Source organism: Fringilla coelebs, assembly GCF_963513975.1.
Source record: "Fringilla coelebs genome assembly, chromosome: 17".
In the NCBI taxonomy this organism is placed as follows: domain Eukaryota; kingdom Metazoa; phylum Chordata; class Aves; order Passeriformes; family Fringillidae; genus Fringilla; species Fringilla coelebs.
In genome coordinates, this window is record NC_140043.1 from 4,044,025 (window position 1) to 4,070,474 (window position 26,450).

At 47.3% G+C, this 26,450-nt stretch overlaps 1 protein-coding gene across 1 annotated transcript; it reads right to left on the minus strand.

Annotated features, from left to right (window-relative positions):
* Positions 1-7,444: 7,444 nt before the first annotated feature.
* ADORA2A (adenosine A2a receptor) lies at positions 7,445-25,776 on the minus strand (the record flags this gene model as incomplete). The annotated part of the gene is made up of 3 exons (XM_084217045.1): positions 25,704-25,776; positions 15,543-16,418; positions 7,445-8,405 (listed from the first exon to the last, which is right to left on the minus strand). The coding sequence occupies exons 2-3, from the start codon at positions 15,890-15,892 to the stop codon at positions 7,445-7,447; spliced, it is 1,311 nt and encodes a 436-aa protein (XP_084073171.1). The 5' UTR covers positions 15,893-16,418; positions 25,704-25,776.
* Between the last annotated feature and the right edge of the window lie 674 nt (positions 25,777-26,450).

Below are 26,450 nucleotides of genomic sequence, written 5' to 3' on the forward strand. Positions count from 1 at the left end.
GTTCTGCCGAGTCCCAACACCAGGACTGCGTGTTATAGGGCACTTGCCAATTCCTGAGTCAACTTTATTTATTATACACAAGAAAGGTCATGACGAATCTCAAAAGATAAAATCTGTGTCTGTCAAGTCACCTTCCTTATTTTCATTGGCCCAGACCCTCACGTTCCACACCAACAATAACAGGACATGGGTTCAGGAGGCACCGTGAGTGCAGCTTACCCTGAGATGGCCCAGGCTTGTTTTCCATTCTTCATAGAACTGATCCAGGCTGCTCAATTCTCTTTATTAGGAGGTGGTTATTTTCCTGGATGCAATCATCACACTGCCCAAGAGCCCTGCATCCATGGAAATCCCAAAGAACAGGGACAGTCTTTCACAGCCCAGATGATGCCAAATACCCAAATGATGCAGCTGCAAGTTCTCCAGCAACATGAAGTACCCAAGATATGCTTAACTCCCAATTAGAAGAAATATCCTGGACCAATACCAGCCCAAAAAACATCCCCATGATCTCATCAACAGCTGAGGCAGCAAGATACTCCACACACATAGTTTTCTTCTTTGTCATCATGAGCTGTTATCTAAGAAAGACAAAAGACGGGAACTGCCTCAGATTCTGGGTAAATCCTTGGCTAAACCCATTCAATTGCAGCTCCACTGCTGTCAGTGTCCACGGTAGCAGGTTTAAAGACTTCCCTGGGATCTGTAGAAGTTTCAGTCACCTCTCTGGATTGCAGAACACTCCCAGAAACCAGTCTTTGCTTTGGAGTTCAACAGGGTAACAGTCTTGGACCACACATTATGGATCTGCACTCCACATAACCTCATCTTTGTACAGCTTACTCTGAACTTGCAGATGGAAAGTTGGAAAGTTGGAAAGTGGTTCTTTTCCCACCCCTTGCCTTTCACCTGCTGAAAAATCACCACGCTGCTCTCAGACCCAAACTTGGTTTACATTACCTTCTCTGATGTGCTACAAGGACTCTAATTCTTGAAATGAGATTCTGATTTTCTGAGATCTAGACAGCACTTTCCTGACGCTGTAGGATCTTAGCATTGACTGCTGCAGTCCCAAAGCAGAGAAATGACTGCATCTTACAGCCAAAATTCCTCCAACAACTCCACCCACTGGGTCATTTCTGAGGAAACATCTCCAGTATCCAGAGATGCCCCTCTCTGTTGTCAGAACAACACTGAAGAGGAGATTGGGAAGTCATGGAGGAACACAGGTCCACTTACTATTCAGCCAGATTCCCACCTGCAGTGAGTGACATCATCTAACCTGAGGTGCTCATTTGTGGATTCAGAGAAGTGGATTCCTCTCAGGGTCACTTGGAGCTGGCAAAAGTCTGTCTCCTTCCCATGAATGAACACTCAGAGAACCTCTTTTCTCACATGGTCATAGTCAAATGCAAGACTGGAGGAATCTTTCCTGTGAAAGTAAATTGTGAGGTCCACAGGGCCTCAGAGAAGGTGCTCAGAGCTTTTTAACTACCTGAAACTTCTTGAAACACATGCAGACACTTGTGTGTATAATGCTTGGAAGCAAAGCCTTCCTGTTTGGGGGCAAAAGTGACAAAGAAGATTGTGCTGCTTTGAATACTGTGAAAAGCTCTTTAGAGCCAAAATCATTATTTCCCATTTGTAGGGCAAACCTGCTAATCCTCCACAGTCCCATCCTACTTCATCACTCAGAAATGTCAGCAGTTCCCCAGTGCTGCAGCCAGCTCTTGTCTACAGCAAAGGCCCTGCAGAGTCGAATTGCTCAGGGGGACTGAGCCAAGGTGTGGATCTCTGAGCAGAGATTTCTGATCAGGCCAATTGTGCTGTTAAGCTGGGAGCTCTCTGTTCTTCCAAGTTCTCTTTCTTAGGCACAGCATTGTTCCTGCTGGGCTCCTGCAGACACCCATTGTTCTGAAGCTCCCAGCCTTTGATGCTGCAGAACAAAATGCTCAGTGTTTGTGAAAGGAGGGAAAATCAAAAAGCTGCTCAGTTACACACTTGGTTGAACAGCTCGGGCTGCTGGCTGCAGAGCACCAGGGCTGCAGAGCACCAGGGTGCCAGCACCTCTCCACAAACTGGGGCCTTGAACACAGCTGCAAAGTGACCCAGAGGAGAGAATGGCCAGTGGTTGATGGCTATCTGGTGAACTTTCATTTCAGAATCTCCCAGTTCCAAGTGCTCCTGGACTGAACAGACTTCTATTAACCTCCTTGGACACATATCTCTGCTTTGTGTTCCATACACAGCTGTGAAGGATTTCTGCCACGATGGGAGAAGTCTTCCAGTCCATTTGGGTCTCTCACTTTAGTCCATGCTAATCTCTGCTGTGAAAGCCCAGGCAGCACCAGGGAGAGAGCTCTCCAGGAGGATCAATCAATGGAGAAAGCTAATAACATAATAAAGAAATACTTGCACACCAGATCCAGCCAGCCGGATCTTCCTGGGACAAAGGCACTCACACTCTCTTTTACAAATATATTTTATTATTTTAATGCTTATTAAGAAATGTAACCAAGACAGACTCCGCAGCACCAGCGGCTCCTCACTGCCCAGCAGTCTGATGACTTCACAGATAAGAAAACTTCACAGATTCAAAAAAACCTTTGGTCAATGCACTTTAAATACATTTGCATGCACAGATTCTCCCACCCCCTTCCCACCCCCACCCCCCCAATGGTAACTGACAAAGGGAAAACAACACCTATATCATAAAACATTTAAATTAAAAGAGTAATTGTTTCATACTGACAGCATGTGCAGCAGGGTGTTCATAGTGTCTTGGTTTGCAGACCACAGAGAACCTCTCCACAGGTCAGGGCAGAAACACCAGCTCCTGAGGCAGTGAGGGGAGGGATGGACGTTGTCAGATCAACAGGTTCCAGTCTTGATTTTAACACATCCTTGTGTGAACAGCCCCAGCAGGCAAGTAAGGTGGGGAGTTACACACAACATTGCCCCAGTCTGGGGATTCTCATCTATCAGGTTTAGTCACCTCTCATGCAAATGAGGAACTGGTGATTTTTTTGTTACTCTTTATGTGTTTTGCCATAAAAGACAGCCAGAAGCTGAGGGCTGGAAAGAAAAAAAATGCTGAAATGACTCAGTGCAATTTGATGCCCAAAACAATTTGGGAGAGAACTGACTTTTAGGCAGCTGAACTTAGCAAACACCACCAGAGAGTATTGCATGCAGGTTTAATGCATTGTGGCACCACTGCAGCCTGTTTGTCCTTCCACAGAACTTGGCTGGAAGGATTTGGTTTAGGTAGGGCCCATGCTCATGAAGCAGAAGGGGATTTGTTATACCTGGAGGTGCTCATGAAATGGGACAGTGTATCTGGAAAGAACATAATCTATAAGAGCCATCCCTGCCTCAGTCAATATAGATCCTACAACCCCGTGCACACCCCAGGGCTGATCCTTGCAGTGACCCCAGGAGAACTGTAGGGTTGTACATCCCTTCCAGAGTCCTTCCTCAGCAAGTCCCACCTCGGTCTCAAGCCAGCATCATCTCTACACCCCACAGCACCTCCCAGCACATTCCTGCTCCCCTGAAATCCTCCCAAACACCTACTCTACAAATGCTCCTTCACTACCAAGAATCCCTGTCCATCCTGACCCTCCAGTCTCCCACACCTTAGAGACTTCTCTATATCCACCAGCATCTCCTGAGGCATCTTCAAAAAATTATCAAAGGCTCAGACTATTCTATGTCACTCCAAGTCCACCTGCACCAACTGGGACCAGTGAGAAACCCTTTCCGTCTCCAGTATCCCCAGCTGTCCCACCATGGCAAATTGCTTCTTGGTTCAAGAGCTGCAGTTCAAACTTGCACAGAGCTTTGAAATACCACTGATCAAAATGGGACTCTGCAGGATACAGCTGTAAGTGCATTTATTTGCACACACAAAAAGCAGTGCCCTATTGAGGAGAGAGCCCCAAGAACTCTTGGTAAAATTACTCCTGGCAACCGATCAAACGTTGCTTTCTCCAAAACTCTTATAAAGCAAATAAACTCTGGAGCCTAAGAGTCTTCAGGGAATGGTGAAATTCATGGAATGCCCTCACACCAAATGAGGCACCACATCTCTCTATGCATCTTCAGACTTTGTTAGCAAGAAGTTCTCGTTCAATTAAATTAGTCTCTGCTGACCCCAGCTCCTGCTTTCTGGACCCACTTCTGGGATTCCCAGAAAGGTCTTCTCCAGCCTCTCCTGATAGTCACCTCATTCTTCCCTTTGTCTTGGCACCATCTTTGTTTATCCAGAACAGCTGGATCACTAAACATTCTCCAGCTGGAAGAAAAATGGGGATATGAATGGTCCTAGGAAGTTTGGAAGGCAGGTATTTCTCTCAAGAGGGGACAGCTGCCAGGAGAAGGAAAGACCACACTTCATTGATGGGACCTATTCTTTTTTTTTTTTTTTATGGAGAACAAACCAAAAAGCAGGAAGCCCTGAAATTATGATCCCTAGGAAACAAGAAATATGAAGTCCAAAATTCTATTCAAAAGGCTCCTGCTCTCCCCAACAACTGTTTCAGAAATGTCCTCTGAGGGTCCATCTCAGCCATGTGTTTGCCAGAAGCCTAGCCTGTGGTGCAGCTGCCATCCCTTCCTTCCTGTGACTGCAGACAGCTCCACAAACCACCCTCTCCATACTCTGCCCTTCCTCCTGCACACAGCCCACCCCCTTCACACACCCTTTTCACTTCAAGTCTTGATCACTAGTATTGAAAGGGACTGGATACACTTGGGGGCAGCTCAAGCAGCAACACAAAAGTCAAATTCAAGACATATGGAAAGTCACTAAGCTCACATGGTGATCTAGTTGGGCAGGAAAGTTTTCCAGAGCAATCTGGAAAGCAAAGCAATCCTAAGCTTGTCCATGAACATAGATCAACTTGATTCTTGGGGCAACCAAGCAAGAAACAGCCACAAATAGGTGCAGAGATGCTCAAGAAATATAGAAAGCAACCAATCCACACCAACTGTTGAAAGTCTGATCCAATGCAGTGCAAACCATCTCTTTACCAATGGCAGCTAAAGCTCAACTGGCAACACTTCTGCACTCGTGTGTGTTCCAGCACATGAGCAATGCTGGTATTTTCCCACACTTCCTTCCCTGCTCTGGGTCTTTGTGGAGCTAATTGTTATTGACATGAGTGCCGGATGTAATCTTGCGTTATTCTTAGAAACATTTCAGCTCCCAGCTGAGGCCTGAAGAGAACAGCGCCCCATTTTCTTGAGTTCCTCTGCTGCTGTTACAGGAGGTCAGAGAAGCCATCACACAACCTACAGAAATATTCCATCAAGAAGGATCAGGAGCAATGAGATCCCGAGTCACCCTACAGAGGAGCTACCTATGATGCCAGTCACAGGGAAATGGCTCAGAGTTCCTTCATGCTGCTGCAGTGATAATCCTCTCCTCTGACATCAGACCACGGGGAAGAGCCCTGCCAAGAAAGCAGCAGTTCAATTAAACCACCAAGTCTATTGTTTTACAACTGGCCTGTCTTTCTGCTAAGGACTGTGATGGCAGCCACATCTTTTTATCCATCTCACAGTAAACTTTGTGCTAGCCCAGAGGAACTACATACTCAAACACATTCAGCATCACAAACTTCTCCCCACATGTGTGTAGGGAAACTGGCAAAAAGAAAATTCTCCTCATAATAAAACTGATTTTTCATTCTAATAGTTCACAATATATAAAATAAACATGGAATAAGAACACACAGACCTAACCTCTCTTCCTAAAGTATGAAAATCCCCCTTGGCTTCTGAAATGTTAGTGGACAGACACGAGGAGGAACCAGATTAAGGGAGGATATTTCTGATGTTTTCAGCTAGGGAATAAGCTTCAGATCCCTGGAATTGCCAGACTTTCCACTTCCCAGTAGGACCACTACTGCCTGTCTCTCCAGAAGGCTGGTAGTACTGGACATGGATCATTTGTCTGAAAAAAACAACCCAGACAATCTTCAGGTGGAATTCAAGCTGATGTGGTTTTCTGCTGTTCTTAAGCAGCTGGACTTCCTTAATTTTCCTTCCAGAAATTACCAAACTGCAGTGAAACACCTCTGCAACAAACCACAGCAGTGTATACACTTGCTGCATCACAAATTTGCCTGTTCTCTTCTACAGAAAGTAGAAATTGCAGTTTCTAAGCTGACTTCCACTACCACTGACACCTTTCAGCTTCTCAAAGCAGGAGCATCTTCTAACCAGATACAGCCCAGAGCTGCCTCTGTTGGCCTCTGCACCACAGGGACACATCAGGCCTCACAGGAAAAAACTGAAATCACAGGAGAAAAGGTTTTTTTAAATAGAGCTCATTGGAATTCCAAAATCAGGTCAAGATATGTGTGTGGGTTGCTCTCTGTCCCAAGAAAGAAGTAAAAGAAGTCCCTCAGCCTGTTGAGTGAGGATGAAGATGACTGAAATATGGAACATTACCTCCCCTCACACACATCTGGGGCCATGGAAGGAATTTGCATTCTGAGAGCTCAGGAGGAGAAGCACAGAGGCAGGGGGAAAGCAGAAGGTGCCACCAGCCTACAAAGAGCTCACACACCCACAGCCCTTGACAGCCCTGCCCTGAGGACACAGCCCACAGCCCTGGCCCACAGCACCATGTCCTGCTAACAGCCCTTTTGCCAAGGGAAATCCTTGGCAAGGCTCAGCTTTGGTGATTTGTTGGACAAAGTGGAGTGCTAAAAGGTTATATTTGCCATGTGCATCTGGAACACTGAGCACTCAGGGAACAGATATGAGCTCTTGCCCATCTTTTATAAGTTAACATAAAGTAACCTTATCATCATGAGATAAAAAACCATTTGAGCAACCTGTTGCAGTATAAGCTTCAAGAACACAAACTGAAAGACAAAGTGCCATGGTTGAAAATATCCAGAGTTCCCATCAGGTAAATTCCTTCCCTCTCCAAGCAGTTCCTGGCATCCTTCCTGACAATAGATTTTGCTATCCCCCCTTCTGCTTGTTGCAGGGCCACAGTACTCAGAGACCCTTCCCAGTTGCTCTTTGTATTTAGAGAATACTTCCAGCCACACTTCTATTTCCATTGGTAAAGAGAGCGAAACCAACTCTCAGCCACAGGCACAGTACAGCAAAGTGTCCCGAAATCCCTGCATCAGCAGCGTCCCAGTGCTGAGCTTGGAATGCCATCCTCGACCTTGGCACTGCTCTTGGTGACAGGTCATTGATGGGTAACGTGTCCCTCCTTCCTCAGTCCACTTCAGTGGTCTCTTGGCTCTTCTCCAGTCTGGTATTTAGGATCATCCAATAGTCCTGGATATGGACCCCTTTCTCCACAGCGATCTGAATACACTGCTCTCCCCCCGCCCCCCAGCCTCCCTTTCTGCCATGGCAGAGGTCACCAATGGAAAAAAAAAATAATTCTACCAGGAAAACTTTGAAAGTCTCATCAGGAAACATCAGCTGCAGCAAACGCTGCTCTTTCCAGATCTGAGTAAGACACCTGGGCATCAATTAGCTCTTCACTGTGAAGCTCCCTGTTCAGGCATGCGTCTGAGAGAACCCCATTTTTGCAGGAATGTGGGAGATGTCCATTTGTCTCCAAGTCCAGAGCATTTCCATTCTGGTGCCATTCCAAGGCAGCTTTGCATTTGTTCAAGTCCTGCTTTTCGGGATCCCTGTGGATCTCTCCGTTGGTGTACACCTCCAGTGCATACTCACTGATCCGTATGCTGGCGTTCTCCGTGTCCCCACCGTGGGTGGAAGTCCTGGAGCTGGCTGCTCCCGCCTTGAACGGCTCCTTCCGGCCCAGGATGTGCTGGCTGATGATTTTCCGGAAGGTGTAGCGGAACTCCCTGATGCGGTAGGCATAAATTAGGGGGTTTACAACCGAGTTAGCGTGAGACAGGATAATGGCCAAGTACATCAGCCAGAGGGGAGCGTGGGCACACTTGGGGCAAAAAAGGGTAAAGCAGTTAATGATGTGTAGTGGAAGCCAGCAGACTGCAAAGAGCCCGACAATGATGGCTAAAGACTTGGCTGCATGGACTTCCTTCTGCAAGGTGGAGCGGGAGCGTTCCCCGTGTACCATCTTGTTCTCCATCTGCTTGAGCTGGCGCCGGGCTGCCATGAAGATTTTCAAGTAGATACCAAACATGAGAAGGAGGGGCAGGAGCACACAGGCAAAGAAGTTGTAGTAGACCATGTACTCCATGGTGACCACGGCCTCGAAGAGACACGCCACCATGCTGTTGCTGCAGTTGATGGGAGAAGACCAGTTGGAACCCAGCTCTTTGTCCTGGGCACGCTTGTGCCACCCCAGCATTGGGGTCAGGCCGATGATGAAGGACAACACCCAACAGATGGCAATGATGCCTTTGGCTCGAGAGCCAGTCACCAAGCCATTGTACCTGTAAAGCAGAGGAGATGGGAGCTATATGAGTGTCATTCAACAAGCTGCTGGCACCCACACAACCTCACAATGGCCCCATGGTCCAGAAGACAGTGAGAAAGGCACCTGCAGCCCACCAAGGACATGGTGACACTGTCTGCCACCTATTTCCCTCCCCTTTCCTTTAAGCAGTGAATAGTTGACAGAAAAGCAGGGAAATTAATTCAGTTTTCATCTGTGCTCCTTCACTGCACCAGTCCACTTGGGTGTGCACATAGATCTTGCAACCTGGATAACCAAGAGCACTGCTCTGACCCCTGTGATGAAGACCACTGTGGGTCTCTTGCCAAAGGCTAAGGCAGCTTCTCCTTCATGGCAAAGGAGCAGCCTTTTAGCATGGAATTGTTGGGTCTGTCTTGCAGTAGATCTGTAAACCAAATAGCACAAAAGAGCCTGGAGGCACAGTGCCACCAGCCCTGCATCCACATTCTGGTGTGCTCCAGGGAAATCCTGCTGGCTCAGTTGCAGCAGCCAGGTTGGCATTGCCTGCATGGTACCTCACTCTGCTCCTCAGTGGCACTTTCAGGAAGACCAGAACCACTGGCCTTCTTGAAATAACTGAGGCAAGTCAGCAGTTTTCCTCGCCAGCCCAGCTAAGTCGACCCCATGTCTTTCTGAGAAAAGAGGAATTAAGCTGGGGACAATTCTCTGACTACAGGTGTGCCATAGCCTGCACTGCACACACCAAGGGACCTAAGTGGTGGAGGTATTGATGCCTGGCTGAAGCCAGTGCTCTTAACAGTAAACTTTCCAAGACCTGTTGAAAGAAACACTAAGCAACATGGTAAGAATCTGACAGTGTGGCAGAGACCTTGGTTTGTTTGAAATATCAGCCAGTTTCCAGGGCCTCACAGGTTACTGAGAATCCTGAGCTGACTCCACCAGTTCTCCCCTCTGAAAATGTGAATTAGGGCAGCAGTTTAACATTTCAATGCAATTCCCTTCCCTGGGTAATGCTCAGCATGGGAAGTGGAGGGCTGGATTCCCACATGGCAGCGTGGGTCCCACACTGTATTTGACCGGACAGTAGCACTGGGCTCCCAGTGTTTACCCAGTGCTCCTTCTCCCTCTGTCCCCAGAATGCTCTCCAAAAACAAACATTACAAGAAATAATACAACAAACCACAGAAATCTTTCCATCTCCCAGTGAAATAATTACTCCCACAGGTTCATGCTCCTATCCCAGTACAAGTTCAAGACAGGGGAGAAGAGTGGCTGCTTTTGCACAGTAAAGAATGGAGATCCTGCACATGCTTTAAGTCCTTGATAATGGGCCTTGGAAAAAACAAGACCCATCAGGCTTGAATTTCCTTTTCTCAGTTGCATTTCAAAACCAGAAAAGAGTAAGTGGATAAGGGAGCCAAGCACACGATTCCCAGCACGAAAAACACACCTAAATTGCCCTTCCAGAAATGAGGAAGGAATTCAGCTGATTCTGAGGGAGAAAAAGGTTTTTTCCAGCAATTAGTGGATCCTGCCCAGTACTTAAAGGATGCAAAGGGCACAGCATGAATGGTAGCAGAGAGCTGCTCCATTCAGACCTCATCAACACATCAAAACAACGTCTGTGCTTTGAAATGTACACTCAGGGAGCAAGACAGTGGCTGGAGGCCCTTGAAGCTTGAAAAAACAACAAAACAAAACAAAACCCCAAACAAAAAAAGACAAAACAACCCAACAACAACAACAAAAAATATCCCAAAAACATTCCACAACCATCAAAACCCTGAAGCCCTGGAATTAGCTACATCTTGTCAGAGGAATTTTGAAATTGTGCAGCTGTTATCCCACGACTAGAGATGTCCCTTCCCTTCCACTAAAAATATATTCACTACTGCTCCAGACAAACACCCCGCCACACTTCCCCCTCCCTCTTGTCCTCTGGGGATTCCCATGCAAGGAGCTTTACAAGGCTTCAGAACAGCACTGAACCCAAGCAGCTGCCCAGCTGCAGAGCATTGTGCTGGAGTGCATGTCCTTAACACCTTGCTCAGTATCTCCCAGGGTCAGGACAGAAAGCTCACAGCATCTGGTGACAAAGCCAATGGCCTTGTGTTGGCCAGATACCCACTGAGAAGTGCTAATTTGTTTAGGAGAGCTTAATTTTTAGGATCCACTTGAGGCACCTCTGACTGACTTGGCTGAGGTAGCTTTATAGTCCAGATGGGCTTTCCTGGACTTTTTCCTCTTATCCACTTGGAGATGTCACTGAAGACTTTGTGTACATCTTTGTGTACTTGGTCTCACTATCTTTCCAGGCTCACAGCAGCCAGGCCAAAGCCAAAGCCATTCCATATCCTCAGTGCTGCAGAGCCCTGCAGGGTAACTTCAGGGCTTCTCAGAACATCCCCTACCCTGGGGGTGGCTGGCACCATGCAGGAGACACAACCTGCTGAAAGGAGCAGCCCATGGTCTGCACAGCTGGCAGGTGATTTTGCAGCATGTCTGATGTGTCCAGACAGCACTGGATTGGCTGTGCAGCAGCAGTTCTGCTTCCTGGAAATAACACACTTGCTACACACCCAACCACTTCTGCTTGTGAAATTCCAGACACAAAGGACGTGAGTGCAGAGCACAGGGATGCTCATGGTGGGGATAGAGTCACATATCTCCTCTAAAAAGCAAACCCAACTTTTGTAAACACATGAAAGTGTGAAAGTTTTCCTCAAAATAGTTTCAACCTGCGCTGCTGCTCTCCCAACCACCCAGCTGGCTAAATGGAGGAGGAGAACAGCTGCCCTTGGTGAATGTACAACTCCTCTGGGCTGCCCAGAGTAACTTGGCTGTGGATGTGCCACTTCTGGGTCCTAAGTTCTGTGCCATGAAGACAAAGAATCCTCTGAGACTGGGTGGAAGACAGAGCTGGTAGTCTGTCAAGAGTGTCTTCAGGGAGAAGTTAAAATCTTTCAGTAGCTGGCCTAACTCACCATCACAGTGTCCAGCCATCCTGCTGCTTGTCTTCCAAACCTTCCTTTGGTGGACAGCCCTGCACATCTTCTGTCAGGTGTGGAGCATTTTTCAGACACTGCATCACCCAGAATGCTCAGCTGAGGGCTTTGATCTGAATTCCAGCCCTGCTCAAAGGTGTTTAACAAATCCCTACAAAACACTGCTCACCAAGCACCCGAGAGCCCCCACCTCAGGCAGCTGCAGCTGTCAGGGACAGGACCAAGCAGGAGATTCAATCCCTATTACATGTATGTGGAAATGAGAGACCCTGGCAATCCCAGATCATCCAGGAAATCTGTGACAGGGCAAGAAATCAAACTGAGACCTTCACATGTACCAACTAAACAACCTTTCCCAAACCACTCAGTCTGGGACCTTCCTCCTCTATTGCCAGGTACCAACAGATCCTGGTGTTTATCCATGCTGTGGAGATGGGGGAGGTGGGGTCCCACAGGTGGGCACAGGTGCCCAGCCTTATCTCTTTGAACAGCAGAAGCAGGAATGATGGGCAGACATGTTCTGCTTGTGACGTGATCAGCTTCCTGAACAAAACCTTGGTAACAGCAAGTTCTGTGCAGGCCCTGAAGGCACTGCTTTCAAAGCTGTGCCCATTGAAAAGAAGAAGGGGGATTACTGTGCTCTCACATTAGGCTGAACCTGCCCTAAATCTATTTAACATATGAGCATATGTAGGAAATGCCTGCCATAAAGTCAAAAGGTTTATAGTGAGCAGGGAAGGAAGTAAGTCCACATATGGCTCAAAGTGGCAATAAAACATTAAAACCCTGATTCACTGGTTTAGATGCTCACATATGAGCATTTCAGAAAGGAATCTTGGGGAATTAAAGCTACTACTGAAACAGGCTGTTCTCAGCACAAAGGTCCCTTGCACATCCTATACTTTATTCAGGGTTGGTGTTCATCTCTCCTATTCTTCCTGGACTTTGAGAAGCCAGTTCTTCATGTCCTCTGGCAATGGCACCTCAGAACTGCAGTTTAAATCACCACCACAGGGGATAAATCAGTCCCAAAGCTCCAAATGTCAGGGAGCTGCACCTTAATAATGTTTCCCCAGAGGAGCCTTGCAGCAGCACAAGCAGCTTTCACTGGAGGAAAAGGCTGCAGTTGGTACTGTGTGACCCACGTGTTTCATGCCTGAGTCCAGCACAGAGAGCAAGCAGCAACCTCAGTAGCCTCAGCAAACTTCTCTGTTTGGCTGCAGGAAGGAAAATTTCCCTTCTCTTTCCAGTGTGTTGGAGCTACCTGTCCTTCCCTGGGAATATCTTTCCACAAATGCCTGCGCAGAGCACGTGGCTGGGCGCGCTGCCCACGGAGCCCTTGCTGGCACCACAGAGCCTGGAAAGCAGCAATTGTTCTTGGCCCAGGGCTTCATCCTGGGGCCCAGACTCACAGCCAGTTTTGTTCAGAGCACCAGTTTTGTTTGATATTAGCCAGTGCAGGTTTTCAGGTACCTGCCATGTGAGAGACCTCATTTTGTCCTAGAGTGAACAATGGCTCGGGCTCCCTTCCTTGGGAGTGCCTTACTGCCACTTGCAGAGTGTTACATTTGTATAAAACCTGGCAGAATTCAGCAAAGTGCTTGAGAACTTGTGGAAAATTGACCAAATTCTACAAAACATTTCCACTGTTTGAAAGGCAGAACACATAAGATATTCACAAATTAGTTTTTATCTATTTTAAAATTTCACCTATAAATATTTTTTTTCATTGCAGTTTTTTGGAGGAGGGTATCTTCTCCACAAAAAAAAAAAAAAATTTCAAAGGTAACTAATAATGTACTGAGGGGTCCAAAACCAACTAGTATAAGAAAACCCACTCTTCTGCCTTCCTAATACTGACAGTTTATTTCTGTGGCAATACACACCCACATATGTAGTTATCTTCATTAGGACAGATCAGACATGAAATATTTAAAGAGAAACAGAAGAATAAAACACAGGTTTCGCCCTTTTTGGTTTCCCTAGAGTGAAGGAAGTCTGGTTTATTAATTATTCAGCTAATGAATATTAGGAATACCAGGTATTAAAGGATGAGGTGAAAACAACACACTGTTAGTGGCAGAACTTTCCATCAAATTGTTTGACCCCTTTTTGAGACAAACAGCTATTAGAAAAAAGAAAAAATGTGAGGATGTGGGCAATCTAAATTATACCACATTTCCCTCTTCTGATAATCAGCTTTCACTTTCTCAGCATGTCTGAGGCTATAAATGCTTATTCATCCATAAATTCTAAAGGCAAAACACAATTGACAAGTACATCACTCCTGCTGTGAAGGGACAAACCAGCAGTGGAACAGAGAGGAGGAGGAACCCATAGATTTACCTGTGGGTTTCTGCATCCAATCAGTCCCTCTGTTCCTGGGGACGAAGGGGGTGTGCTCTGTTTTTTCCAAAACAAGATAGTGAAACCAGTGTCTTGCCCAGCACTGATGCAGTCTGGTTTTTTGAAAAGACTCTTTACCTTGGCTGTTCCAGGAAATTACATTTTCAAGACAATATAGTTACAGTGATAGCCCAAAATGTGGGCAGAAGTCCAGATTTAAAAAATCCCTTTCCTGGCAAGTCATCCTCTAGCAATAAGAGTGCTTAAACTGTCAGCAGACATCCTCAGAGTTACCTTGTGAGAGATGAAATCAAAACACCAGCCCTTCTCAAAACCATTTCAGAGACAGCTCCCAGGGGCTACTCAACATATTTCCTTGCACCATTAATCATTTTTTTGGTTTATAAACTGAAATCATCTATAGCAGAACTGTAGAAATGTGGAGACAGTCCAGTTTATAGGTAACTGTTATCAACAGAGTTTTCTCTGCAATGGAATGGAACAGTTATTCCTTACATCTACATCAAAACTAGAGGCTGTAACCAGAGGTATGACCAATAGGGTTTGGAAAGTACCCATTAAAGGCAATGTTAGAGCAGCACAAACTTGCTGAGGTGAGGCTTCAGGAAAGACTTGGCTGCACTGATCCATCCACATGGAAAGGCAATTTCCACTCTCCAGGGCTCCCATTCTGGTTTTGAACAGGAGGTTTGTGTTAATTGACAAAAGTGCTGCATGACCAAAGTACTCAGAAGAGACAGAACTAAATTGTACAGATCAGCAAAAGTGATTTAAGCTCAAGAAGAGTGAGGATGTCCAAAATCTCAAACTCAAGAGCATAAAAATCAGAAATTGGTTCCATTTTTTGCAGCCACATCGGTTGTTCAGGAGACGAAGGCGGTCTCTCCTTTCCTGAGAGCATGCTGCATCCTCCTAAGGACAAGACAGGAAGGAAGGAGACTCCTACAGCTCTCCTGCAGCCTCTCCAGGGGCTTCCTCTCCATCCCTGGAGCTCAGCAAGTGCCTCGGAGCGGTCGCAGCAGCGTGGCGCTGCCTCGCGCCCACGGGCACACAGAGCCCATCACAGCAACGTGCTCCTGCCAAACTGAACTGAGCAGCAGCCCCCCTGTGTGTGTGACACAACTTCCCCCTGTCCCATGCCAGCCTCCCTGGGCACACACCAAGTAGCAGCCAGTCTTAGTCATTGAAAAGTCCTTTTCTTTCTTTCAACTGCAGAGACCACAAAATCCCCACCTGCAGGCGTGGGTTGGAACAAGCCTGCACCTTGACCCAGCCTATGCTGTGCTTCCAGAGGCAGTGTCTGAGCCAGTCCAAATCTTCCTAAGGCCCATTTCTTGGTAGCCTGCTGCTTCCTCTCCCTTCACATTTAACAGACCCCTCAGAGAAAACTCCACCTCCTTCCCCCCAGCCCTGCTGCTACAGCTTCAGGCAGAACCCCCCCTCCTTCCCACGGGAAGGGACAAGCTGACCTCACCCCCTCTCTGCCCTCCACCATCCTTCTGGTGGCACTGGCTGCAGCTCAGGGCACAGTTTGCCTAGGTATGGAGTGGCAGCTCCCAGGCAGCACCTCTGTGATGTGTGACCACCATAGAAGAACAGGAAAAGAGAGCAAACAGAAAATCCACCGGCCAAGGCAGATTTTAGGACCTAGAAAAGTTGCTTTCAAAATACGAGAGAAAAAGCACCGATCCTCATTTAGCTTTTCCTTCCTTGATTCATCCCCAGACCTGTGGTTTTTAGGGATGTTGAGCCCTCACCACCCCAGCCCAGCCCGTGCTTACCTGAGGGGTATTCGGATGGCAATGATTCTGTCGATGGCGATAGCAAGGAGGCTGAAGATGGAGCTCTGAGTCAAGACCAGGACAAAGCAGGCAATGAAAAGGCAGCCATAGAAGAAGGCACAGAAGCCAGTGCTGATGGTGATGGCAAAGGGGATTGCCAGCACCCCCACAGCAATGTCAGCAGCAGCCAGGGACACCACGAAATAGTTGGTGACGTTCTGCAAGTTGCTGTTCAGATAGACGGCCCAGCAGACCAGGATGTTGCCCAGGATGGCCAGCACGGCGATGATCAGCTCCAGGATGATGTAGGCTATGTCTGAGAGGAAGTCGTCCTTCCCATTTACTAGCATGGTGAGAACAACCAGCCCCAAAGCTCAGCGTTCATATCTGCAGAGCACTGAACAGCCAGGACCCCTCAAAGCTGCCTGGGCTCCGTGGAGGGCTCGGCTGCCAGCCCGGCAAGGCTGCTCACACACACGTTTTCCTCCCCATGGCTGTTCAAGGACTTTACGGTAGATGGTGTCAAGAAAAAAAGCCCAGGGTCTGCCAGCTCCAGCAAAGTGGATTAACCAGGTGCAGAATAATTCAGACTCCAGCAGACAAACGGACAGGAGAATCTCTCTTGGGGAGAAACAGTGCTCCCCCGGCCTCAGAGTCCAGCAGGCAGCACAGCACAGCAGCTGTACTGTACAGCAGTGCCACATTGGCTGCGGTGCTTTGTTTCCTGTTGACAATCCCCCTTCTAGTCATGGCTTCCTGTCATCTCCATACCATAGCAACATCCTCTGGTCCTCTTTTTCACCTTTTCCCACCAGGACTTGGGAAATACTCTCTTCAGCTGAAGCAAACATTAAACTTCTTCACTTGCAGTTTCCTCTAAAAAGAAAAGAAAACACCAACCACATACGCTAAGTAATCAGCTCTATGGAGGAGATGGAGAAAGCAAAATCTCATTAAAGTGGCGCATTAAATTGCTAACGGATATTACACAGACCTAGAAGAATACATTATTGGCAAAATTCTCACATTTTGTCTGTCCTGAAAGCTGCAGGGCCAAACCCAAGTTCAGGAAGGCAGCGTTTCACAGTGGTGATGAGAAACAAGGGACGTTTTGTTTTCGAGGCTACCAACTGAGCTGGCACTTCAGCAGCTGCTCCACAGCCCGCCCTGAAACACGAGAGCCCCACTAATTATGTCCTGGCAAGTGCTGAGGCTGCACAGAGGAAAGGTGGAGGAGCCTTTCACACACACCTGTCTCCCTCTGATGGCAAACACCGGGTTTGAGCCATCACGTGCTGCCCACCCTCACGTGCTTTGCCACAAAACTGCTGCACCAGTACCCTGCTCTGCAAGGACAGGAGCCCTCACTGACAGGGCAGCCACACTGCTGGAACAGTCACCCCTCTGTGGCCACACCTGTCTGGCCTCCATATATCCATGGAAAAGATCCAGGGCAGGGAGAAGTGTTCAAGGTGTTCATACAGGGACATCTTTGAGGACGCTCCTGCTGACCATGCACACTCTTTGCAAGGGTCTCTGCAGGCTTCCCTCCTGTAACTCCATTATTTTTGTTCATGTAAATCTGCATCCTAGAAGCAAACCATTGGCTCATTATACCTGCACTGTCCATAGTGTTTGTTGCATCCAGGACAGCATCATCCTTCACCTACAAGCAGCCAGAACCAGGCCCACCAAAACACACCTCTCCCAGAAACACCCACAGGCACAGTGCCAGTGCCACGGCTCAGGGCTGCACTCGAGTTCCTGCCGTGTCCTGCACACAGGAGCTAAAGCTGGTGCTGCTTGTGAGGAAACAATCCTGCAGCTGCATTTCATACAAGCAGATACACATCACCTGCACGGCCTTGCAGGTCACCTCGTACCTCTGCTTCAGGTATGGGTGCATTTCACCACAGCTTCAGCTAAAAATACAGAAGGGAGAACACAATTCCCTGAGCTTTGTGCCACAGTCAAGAGATAATTGCTTGCTGTCCTCGCCTGTCACTTCCAGAGTGGGTTGCAAACCTTATTTAGCAAGCTTTAGCAATAATATTTTCTCATTAATTTAAGAAACAGCTTGATACATCAGAGGGTTAGGAGAGAGAGAAACACAGCACTAACTGATAAATCACTGAGCTCAGTTTTGGATGCAACATGAACCTCCAAAACACAAGATTTTCGATCTCCATCCATCCACAGGTGATCTGGTGCGGTCTCACCCATCAGGGTTTGATGCCTTCACAGTTCACTCTGTTTTCAAGTCAGAAACCTAATTTCTCAGGATAAAATAAAAGGGTAAAGACAGTGATAATAAAAGAAAATATGATTAACTTGTGATTCACATCTGATCTCAGGAATATAATCTAATTTTAGGCCTTTCATTGATTTAGAGCTCTATTGCTAATGCTGCATTTGAAAGGAAAGTGAATGATTCTTGGTGGTTTGGACATGCTTCAAAACCCTTGCTTTTTCTCTACCTTCAGCTCTCTTGTTTCTGTGTTTTCTTTGGTTTTAGTGGAAGAAATCAACAGAAGAGATCAGTGTGTGATCTAGCTATTAAAAGGAAGATAAAGATCATCCATTTAATCCTTTTTCAAGAAGAAAAACCCCAAGAAGTCTCTATATTGTCTGTGCTCCTACAGCAAAACCTTTGGTTTTTCAGTGGCTTCCTAAAGATGGCTTTTACTTTCTTGGATTTCAGGGATGTCAGTGATATGCCCCTGCAAGGATCTGCTTGTCCATTACAAATCCCAACAGGTTTGTTTCAAAGCAGCGATACTGAAACCTCACCCTCCAGCCCAGCTTCCAGGGAAGAGGATTAGAATGAATGTAAGACAGAAATAAAGAAGATCTGGAGGCAGAGAGAACAGAAGGGGCAGGATGAGAAATAAACAATGCTTTGTGCATGTGTGTGAGCAAGAAGGGAGGAAAAAACGACAGGAAAAAGCTGGTAGGAGGAAAAAAACAACCTAAGAAAGGAAGCAGTGGGCAAAACAGACTCCTAAGAGGAAGGGGGGGTGCAGGACATGGTGAAACTGAGGTGGGTGTGAGCCCCTGAATCCCTCAGCAGGACAGAGTGGGAGCACACACCTCCCACAGCCTCACACCTCGCCATGCAGGACAAGAGCACCTTCAAACTCCAGTGCCAGGCCAAGCTTAGAAAAATTTAACAAACTGCTCTGACATGCCTGGGCCCAAACTGCTGCTAAAGCCAACATCATTCCCCCACAAGCTCCTCTGAGATGGAGTCAGGGGAACTGAGGGAAGCCCCCTTGGAGAAGAGGCAGCCTGAGAACTGAGCACCTTAATCCTGATGCTCAGAGGATTTACCAACAGCCCTGCTATGCTGCTCTTGCCCATTGTGTTCACAGCTCATACACCTCAGTGAAGAGGATCAAAGCCAAATTACTGCATATTCTTCCCCATTTGAGAGCTCCCTTCAGAAGGATCATGAATCCATACTAATCCTAGATGCATTTTGTTTAACCTGACTCTGGCTCATCTCAAACTCCAGCAGGACACGGAGGAAAGTTACAAACTTCACTGTGGAACTTCTGCACATACCAATGGCTCAGCACAAAGCTGAAATTTCCTACACCTCTGCCTGAACCTGAAAAAGAACAGTGCTGGAACCTGTGACTTAATGGCTACATCACACACTCTTCTCTGACACAACAGAGCTTTTAACCTTCTGTTAACTTTGACTCTTTCACGGCCTCATGTTGAATTTGAATTTTTTATTCCTGAATTTGCTTGTCTCTTGCTTCCATCTCTCTACACAAACAGTGAGTGGCCTGATTCTTCATCCTAAGCCCCAGTCATTTATTCTGAAGCAATTGGAATGTTATGTCCAGAAAAGGACAGCATGTCCTTCCACCCTCTGCTCTCAGATGGGCCGGAAAACACTCGGAGTTCTGCAGAGCCAGCACATCTCAGGGGAGAAATGGCTGGAGCTGAGCAGGTGTCCCAGCCACAACAAAACAACATTTTGTCTCTGCTTCAGCGCCGCTGAGTAGCCACTGACATTAGAAAAACCAATTACTGGCCACACAACCCAGCCTCACCTGCTGCTGACAGAACGTGCCACAGCACGGGAGGGTTCATGTTCAGCCTGAGCTCCCCCACCTCTCCTCATTCCTCTCTCACAGTGTCAGCTGCTGTAGTGCTCACCTGACACAACAAATCTCCATTTCAGGAGTATGTGCAACTTGCTTTAAAACAAGAACAGGCTCAGTCTTCCTGCTAATGCAGCTAGAAATTCACTGCACGGGGAGAAAATGAAATAGAGACCACCCAGAGAAGATGACGTAGATCCAGAGGCAAAATTAAATTTATTGTAGAATTGTCTACTTCATGCAAGACCCAAAGGCTCAGCAATCAGGTCTAATAAGAAAAAATTAATTAACAATCTGCTTTACTCACTGGGGAAGTGTATATTTAACATCTCAAGCCCTTGAGGGATCAGCATGGCAAGCTTCTTGAAACTTAAGAAAAATAACCTGTATCACCCAACAGGCTGGACAGCAACAATTAGTATTTCTTCATAAGCCCTTGTTTTATTTTGTTAATTCCTTCTTGATACCCCGGGCTATGTTCCGGCCTTTGCCCCATTATTAAATAAACCTTTTTTGTCATTCACAAACCTGTAAACCTGCTGCTCTGTTCATTTGTAGTGACTTGGAACACTCTGTTCTCTCTCATATTTCAGTCCCAATGAGAAACTCCTGCTTGAAAATTCAATAAAGCATCTGCACAGCACGTTCCCATGAAGCAATTCACCAGCAGAGCCCAAGCAAGCTTTAGTTTGGCATCTCCAATTGACTTTGGACCGAGGTGCTGCCCCTTCTCTCTCCTGAGTGCCAAAACATTGAGCTGAGCCCTTGGCCACTGCTTGGTTCGAATCACCCAGCTCAGACCAGCTCATCTGCTGCTCTTGGCCCCTGCAGGCTGAGTCCACCCTGCTCTGGGAGGTTTGGGCTGCCCAGGCTCTGTCAGCTGGTGCAGAGCAGATGCACCTCTGTGCCTGCCAGGCTCCAGCGCCTGTGACACTTCAGCTTGACAGCTCCTCTCACCTATTAGCAAAAGCTGCAGATGATCAGCAGCCCTTAGGGCACCCAGGACAGCCTGTGGGCACGTAGGTGACAGACTGCAGCTTGCCCTGGCCCCAGAGGGGCTGGTGTCTGTGCCTGCTCTAGGATGGGGCAGGAGAGGCAGCAGGCAGCTTAGGGGGCCAGGGGGGTGTTCATCAGGGCTCATTCCACAGATCACAATCTTGCATCTCCTTCTGACATGACCCTTCCCAGGTACCAGCCACATGCAGATTACCTAATTCCCTTAGGGAAAATCCTTGAATTCACACATGGCCCTAAGCAGAAAAATCGGTGCTGCTAAATCATTTGTTTCCTACTTTCCAAAGCCTGGAGGGGGAGATGCTTGTCAGTTTTTATCCTCTCTTTGAAATCCCTTCAGCTCAAAGAGAATCTCCCTATCTTTAAAATCAAAGACTCCAAGAAATCTTGTCTCTCCCCACCACTTCAGAGGATCAAGTCACAATAAACGAGCCAATGTGCTCACAGGCAGAACACAAATTTGCAAAACAACCGGGGCTGTAAAACATGATGAAAACAGGTGTCCTTCGGGGAGAGGGAAGGCAGCAAGAGCACTTCTCTGTGCTGCTCAAGGATTTCCTTTCTGTAGTTCGGTATTTTATGAATACTTCATGTAGAGCAGCTTCCCAGGTCCCTGAGTGCTCACACACAGCTGTGGGGAGCATCCCCAGCCCTGCCTCCCATGGAAGGATGAAGAGCTGTGGCTGGGTGGGGCAGCAAAGAGGAGGAAGGAGGCATCACCCACCTAACCAAGACATACATTTTCTGATTCCTCTCTTTGCTTTATTATTGGCTGCTGCCTAAATGATCTTTTAGGTCATCTGCTTACAGTAATAGGAGGAAATTAAATATTAATAATAGACTATTTCCCTCTAGACTGCTCTTTGTTAACAAAGGATACAAGTGAAACAAAGCAGGCAAAATTATCAGCACACCATGGCCTTGGTTTTCAGGTACCTGGAGCACTTGCACTTCTCCTCAGCCCTCCCTGGAGGCCCCTGCATGCCTGCCTGCATGGACACCATTGAAAGTGCAGAACATAGGCAGGTGTGGAAATTTCTGTTCTATCAAGGGCCTCCATGTGCCAGTCTGACCCTTCCAGGCACCATTTCAGATTTTATCCAAAATATCATCTGAGCCACTGATGCTCTGACTGTAAAAATGCAAGGCCAAGGATTTTTGGAAACACAGATTTTGTCTCCTCTTGGGAAGTGAAGTCTGCTGTAATATAAACCTACAGTGGGGTAACGAGCTTTCTGCATAGGCTTTGCAAGTTCTCCTGAAATAATAAGTAAAATGAGAGCTTCAGCTTTGCTAAATTTGATGTAATCCCCTCTTACAGGAAAGCAACAGCCCTCCAAGACTTAAAACCTTCCCTTCACAGACTTGTAAAGGCAGAAGAAATGGCTCTTCAGAGACCTGTACTGTGCCTGAACTTTGTCTATCAGTTTAAAAATGGGAAAGAGGGGCAACAATTCTGTTTTACATTTCCATCCCTGCTGCAGTCCAGGCCAAGAAAGGAGGCTGTGCTCCAGCAACAAGCATGGTGAACCTGGGTGCAAAGTCTTGACTGATTTCCCAGTGATACCCAGACTTCTGCACCAGTGACAGCAGCTGAAACCCACACCCTGCCAGCCTGTCCTGTGCCTCCCTTCTCCTCCTGTTTATGCCCATTAAGAAAAAAAACTAAAAAACAAAACTGCCCCAAAAGTGAAATCCCACTGGACAACAAGCAAGATGGACTGGCTGACAGGAATGGCAAATCCCAAACCAATATTGCAGCTTTGCCTCCTGCCCTCCAAGTGCTAGGAGTGGATTAATTTTTATTGTGGTAGCGGAAGATTAGAACACATTTGGCCATATTTTTTTCCTAAGTGGATGTTATAAATGTTTAAAAAGCAAGGAAAAAAAACCTCACAGTAATTATTCCAATTCTAATGGTCACAAAAAGCCAAGGAGGGCAAAACTAAGTAAGGATGAATGACCAGCAGTTAAATAAGCCAGACCAAACAAACAGAAGGGAGAACAGCTCCCCTGTGCTCACCAAATTCTCGTTGGGCAGCAGGCATCATGATGTATTGCCAAATGACACCAAAACATTGGATTTTTTAGCAAATTTTTTGTACTCAGGACAGCTGATGTTCATTTATCTATGTGGTGTTTCTAAAAAAAAAAATAAAAATAGCATTTGGATAGGCTTTCATAAGGCAGACAAGTAAAAAAGCATAATTAAAACCATGTACCATGGCCAGAAACAAGTTACTACTGCCAATATCATCCACAATGTCTCTGAGGAGCCAGTTTTCCTTTCCTGTGTGAGGGAAGAACTCAAAGGCAAACTGTGCCTTCTCACAGCCCTACTAAAGCCAGCTGTGTTCACACATGAGGAGCATTTCCTTCAAGGACAAAATAAGAGAAATGAGGAAACAGAGTATAAAGAAGGGGTGACCCACTGAGGAATACAGTCAAGGGAAGAATTTACTCTGAAGATATTTATCATATTGCTAATGCATCCATTCTGGTCTATTTTAAAATAATGGAGCAGACTTCTCTCCAGATGTGACTTTGCCTCTCATTTCTGTATGAAGTTTCCAGACAGGCAGTTGAGAATTGGGTACATCTGTTAGTTTTCTTGCATTTTTATCCAGTTATTCCCAAACTCTATTTGCCTTCTCTAAGTGCAGGTTATCTCTCCACCATGCCCCGTGGTGATCCCTGCTCCTGCTCCCTCCAGCACTGTCCTGCAGGCTGCCAGGAGTGTTTGCATAAACCCTGGTGGTGAAACAAAAACTCACCCCAGTGCAGGGAGAGCTGTCCTAGCAGGTCAACCAGCATCCTTCCACAGCAGAAGGAATGCAACTCTTACTGTCCCTCTCCGTGCAACTCAAAATGGTTCCCCAGCTGTCCCGATGAAAGCATTGCAGGGCACTGCTCATCCCAAAAGCAGGCAAAAGCCACAATAACAAATTTTCTGTCCCCTGAGTTTGTTTCCAGCAACTTTCCCTCATCCATTTTGTAAGGTACTCTGACTGCTAATGCTTATTTGCTCAGGGTCAGCCTCACCATCCTGTCAGCGCTTCTGTCGCAGCCTCAGAGCTATTTAAGACATTTTCAGGACTCTGCCACCCTCTGTGGATAAGGAGTGGATGCTCTGCTGATGCCCCGAGGCCGCATGGCCTCACTTTGTCATTCCCTCTCCTTTGCTGCGACTTGCCCCACGCTGCTGTCCCCTGTGAGGTGACTTGCATTTCCACTATCCCAGCCAGCCACACCGACACTGCCCCTACTCAGAGGGACTGGGTTTTCCCCCAGAATCCGATTTATGAAGAACTTCCCAGCGTCGCTGTTACTGCTGCAGAGTGTCAGTGTGGTGCTGAGAGCAGCCCAAGCCCTCCTGTCCTTCCCCAGCCCGGTGCCGCGGTCAGGGCGCATCCGCCCCAGCGCAGCCCCGCACCTCTCCCGCTTCCTGCCGCCGCTGGGCCGGGCTGCAGAGCGCAGGGCTGCTGGGGAAATGACACTTCTCACCAGTGACTTCTGTCCTTCTGCATCACACCAGCACGTTGGAGAACCAGCAGCAGCTCATAAATCACTACAGAAAACATTTTCCTGCATTTGCTGGCTGTTCATGAGCTGCTGTTGCTGTGCAGAGGGAGCAGAGAGGAGAGGGGAGGAGAGCAGCTGTCAGGACCCCACTACAGCAGAGATCCCTCCACCAGCATTGGCAAGTGGCCCTTCTGTCCTGTGAAAACTTTAGATATTTTACAGTCTCTGCACAACAAGACATCACAGAAGAGGTCCATCTGTAAAGAAACCTGTGATCATTTCTCAAATGCATGACAACCATGATGCTCACACCTTGCCAAACAAGGATAAACCAAAAAACACCCCCAAGGCAAATTCTTTAGGGACTGTGACATTTGACTCCAAACACAAAAGATGTCACTCAGGCAGAGATGGATCCCGGGGAGCTCTCAGAACAGACTCCCCAAGCCTTTAGCACGGTTTCTCCCAGGCAGACTGTGTCCATCTCTTGCCTGCTATAATCATCCTGCTGGGCTGTAGGGTGGCTACATGGAGGAAAAGGAAGGTTTCCCTTTAGGAATGGGGTAGGAAAGTTAACAAGAACCCTAAATGAATCATAATGGTCAAGCAAAGTTTGCATCAACACTTCATAAGAGACAGGATGACATAAAAGAAAGTATTAATGCTTTTCAGGTGTTTGACAAAGTTAGGTGCCTCAGTTTTAAAAGGTCTGCTAAAGAGGCCTGCATTTTGGGATTATCAGGAACAGTCCCAGATTACCCCTGACTAGGCAGCCAGCAGCAAGGGTCATTTTTTGCCAAAATTCGGGCTGCAGAGCATTCTACAAACTTTTAAAATGTCAGTGTGCTTCCCCACACATGCTCCAGGAGCTGTAATGGTGCTGGTGCCAGCCCAGGTCAGTCTGATGTGATTTTCCACCGTCCCATTGAACCTGGGCACTGATCTGTGGATTGGACGTATGTGGAAACTGCAATTATTCAAATCAATTTCAATCACGTGCCTCTCTTCTGAAGATTTTAGTAAAAAGCTGCATACCTCTTAGCTATCTTTTATCCAGGGGAATGTTTCCTATGGAAAATCCCAGTCTGTGCCCAGTGGATCTTATACTGAAACCAAAGTTACTATCAGAGAATATGACATTTACTTCCCTTAAGTCCTTAAGCTCAACAGCTGATTCATACCAGGATCTGACAATCCTGTTCTATTGGGGAAAACTCAATAACCAAAATGATAGGGCTGTTTGTGGAGGACTTTCCCAGCACAAGAAGGGGAATCTGCATAAGAGCCAATATTAGAGAACAGACAGAGAGAGCAGAAACATTTATGTTGCCCTGGTTAGAAAAAATAAGAGGGTCGGGGGGAAAGGGGAGACAAGAAGCAAGAGGAGACCACAACAGTGCAAACCCAAAACAAAACATCAACAAAGCAAAGCCAGGAGAAAAACAGAGGAGACTCTGAGGTCTGAATACTAAATGAGGAAACTTCTAACGGGGAAAACTGCAAAGCTCACCATTCCCGAAGGGATGCATTAAAAGCTTGCACTTGGCTCCGCTCAGCAGCGCTCCTGCCCCGGCCGGGTGGGGGGCTGCCCTGCCCGGGGGATGCTCGGACGGGACCCGCGGCTCGGGATGCTTTCCAGAGGTTCCACCAGCCGAGCCCCCCGGGGAGCTGCGGGACAGGGCCACGGCAGGAGCTGGGAGCACAGCGGGCACAGGGACGCGGGGAATGCCGTACCGCAGCCCGCCGCAGATGGAACGCCCCAGGCTGCAAGGACTAGCATGCCGCTGCCTTCCCCCTGCCACTGGGAGCAATCACAAATGCTAATCGACACACAGACAGGAGCCCAGCATGTCACCCGTCACGTCTCCAAAGCTCCAGGAAAACCCCCCTTTCCTCTCTCTATCACAGAGGGACAGGAAGATTCCCTCACCTCGGCATGCCTTTCCCTCCCCCTGGCCCTGGCTCAGATCATCCCTGCAAGAAGTTTCCCTCCCTGCTAACTTCTCCATTGTCTCAGATGCATTGTTTGCAAATGTTCCCTTAAAATGCTTTGTAAAGTATTCTCTATTCCTGTTTCAAGTCTTTCCACATCCCTGTGTAACACCTGGACTTTATCTTTGTTACCTGTCAGATAGTGATAAACCTACTGCATGCAACCCCTGACTTACCATCTAAGATAAATACAATTTGTCTTGTCGCTGTCATTTCTCTTCGAACCCTGTCTTCCACAGCTGCCTTTGTAGTGGTAATAAAATTA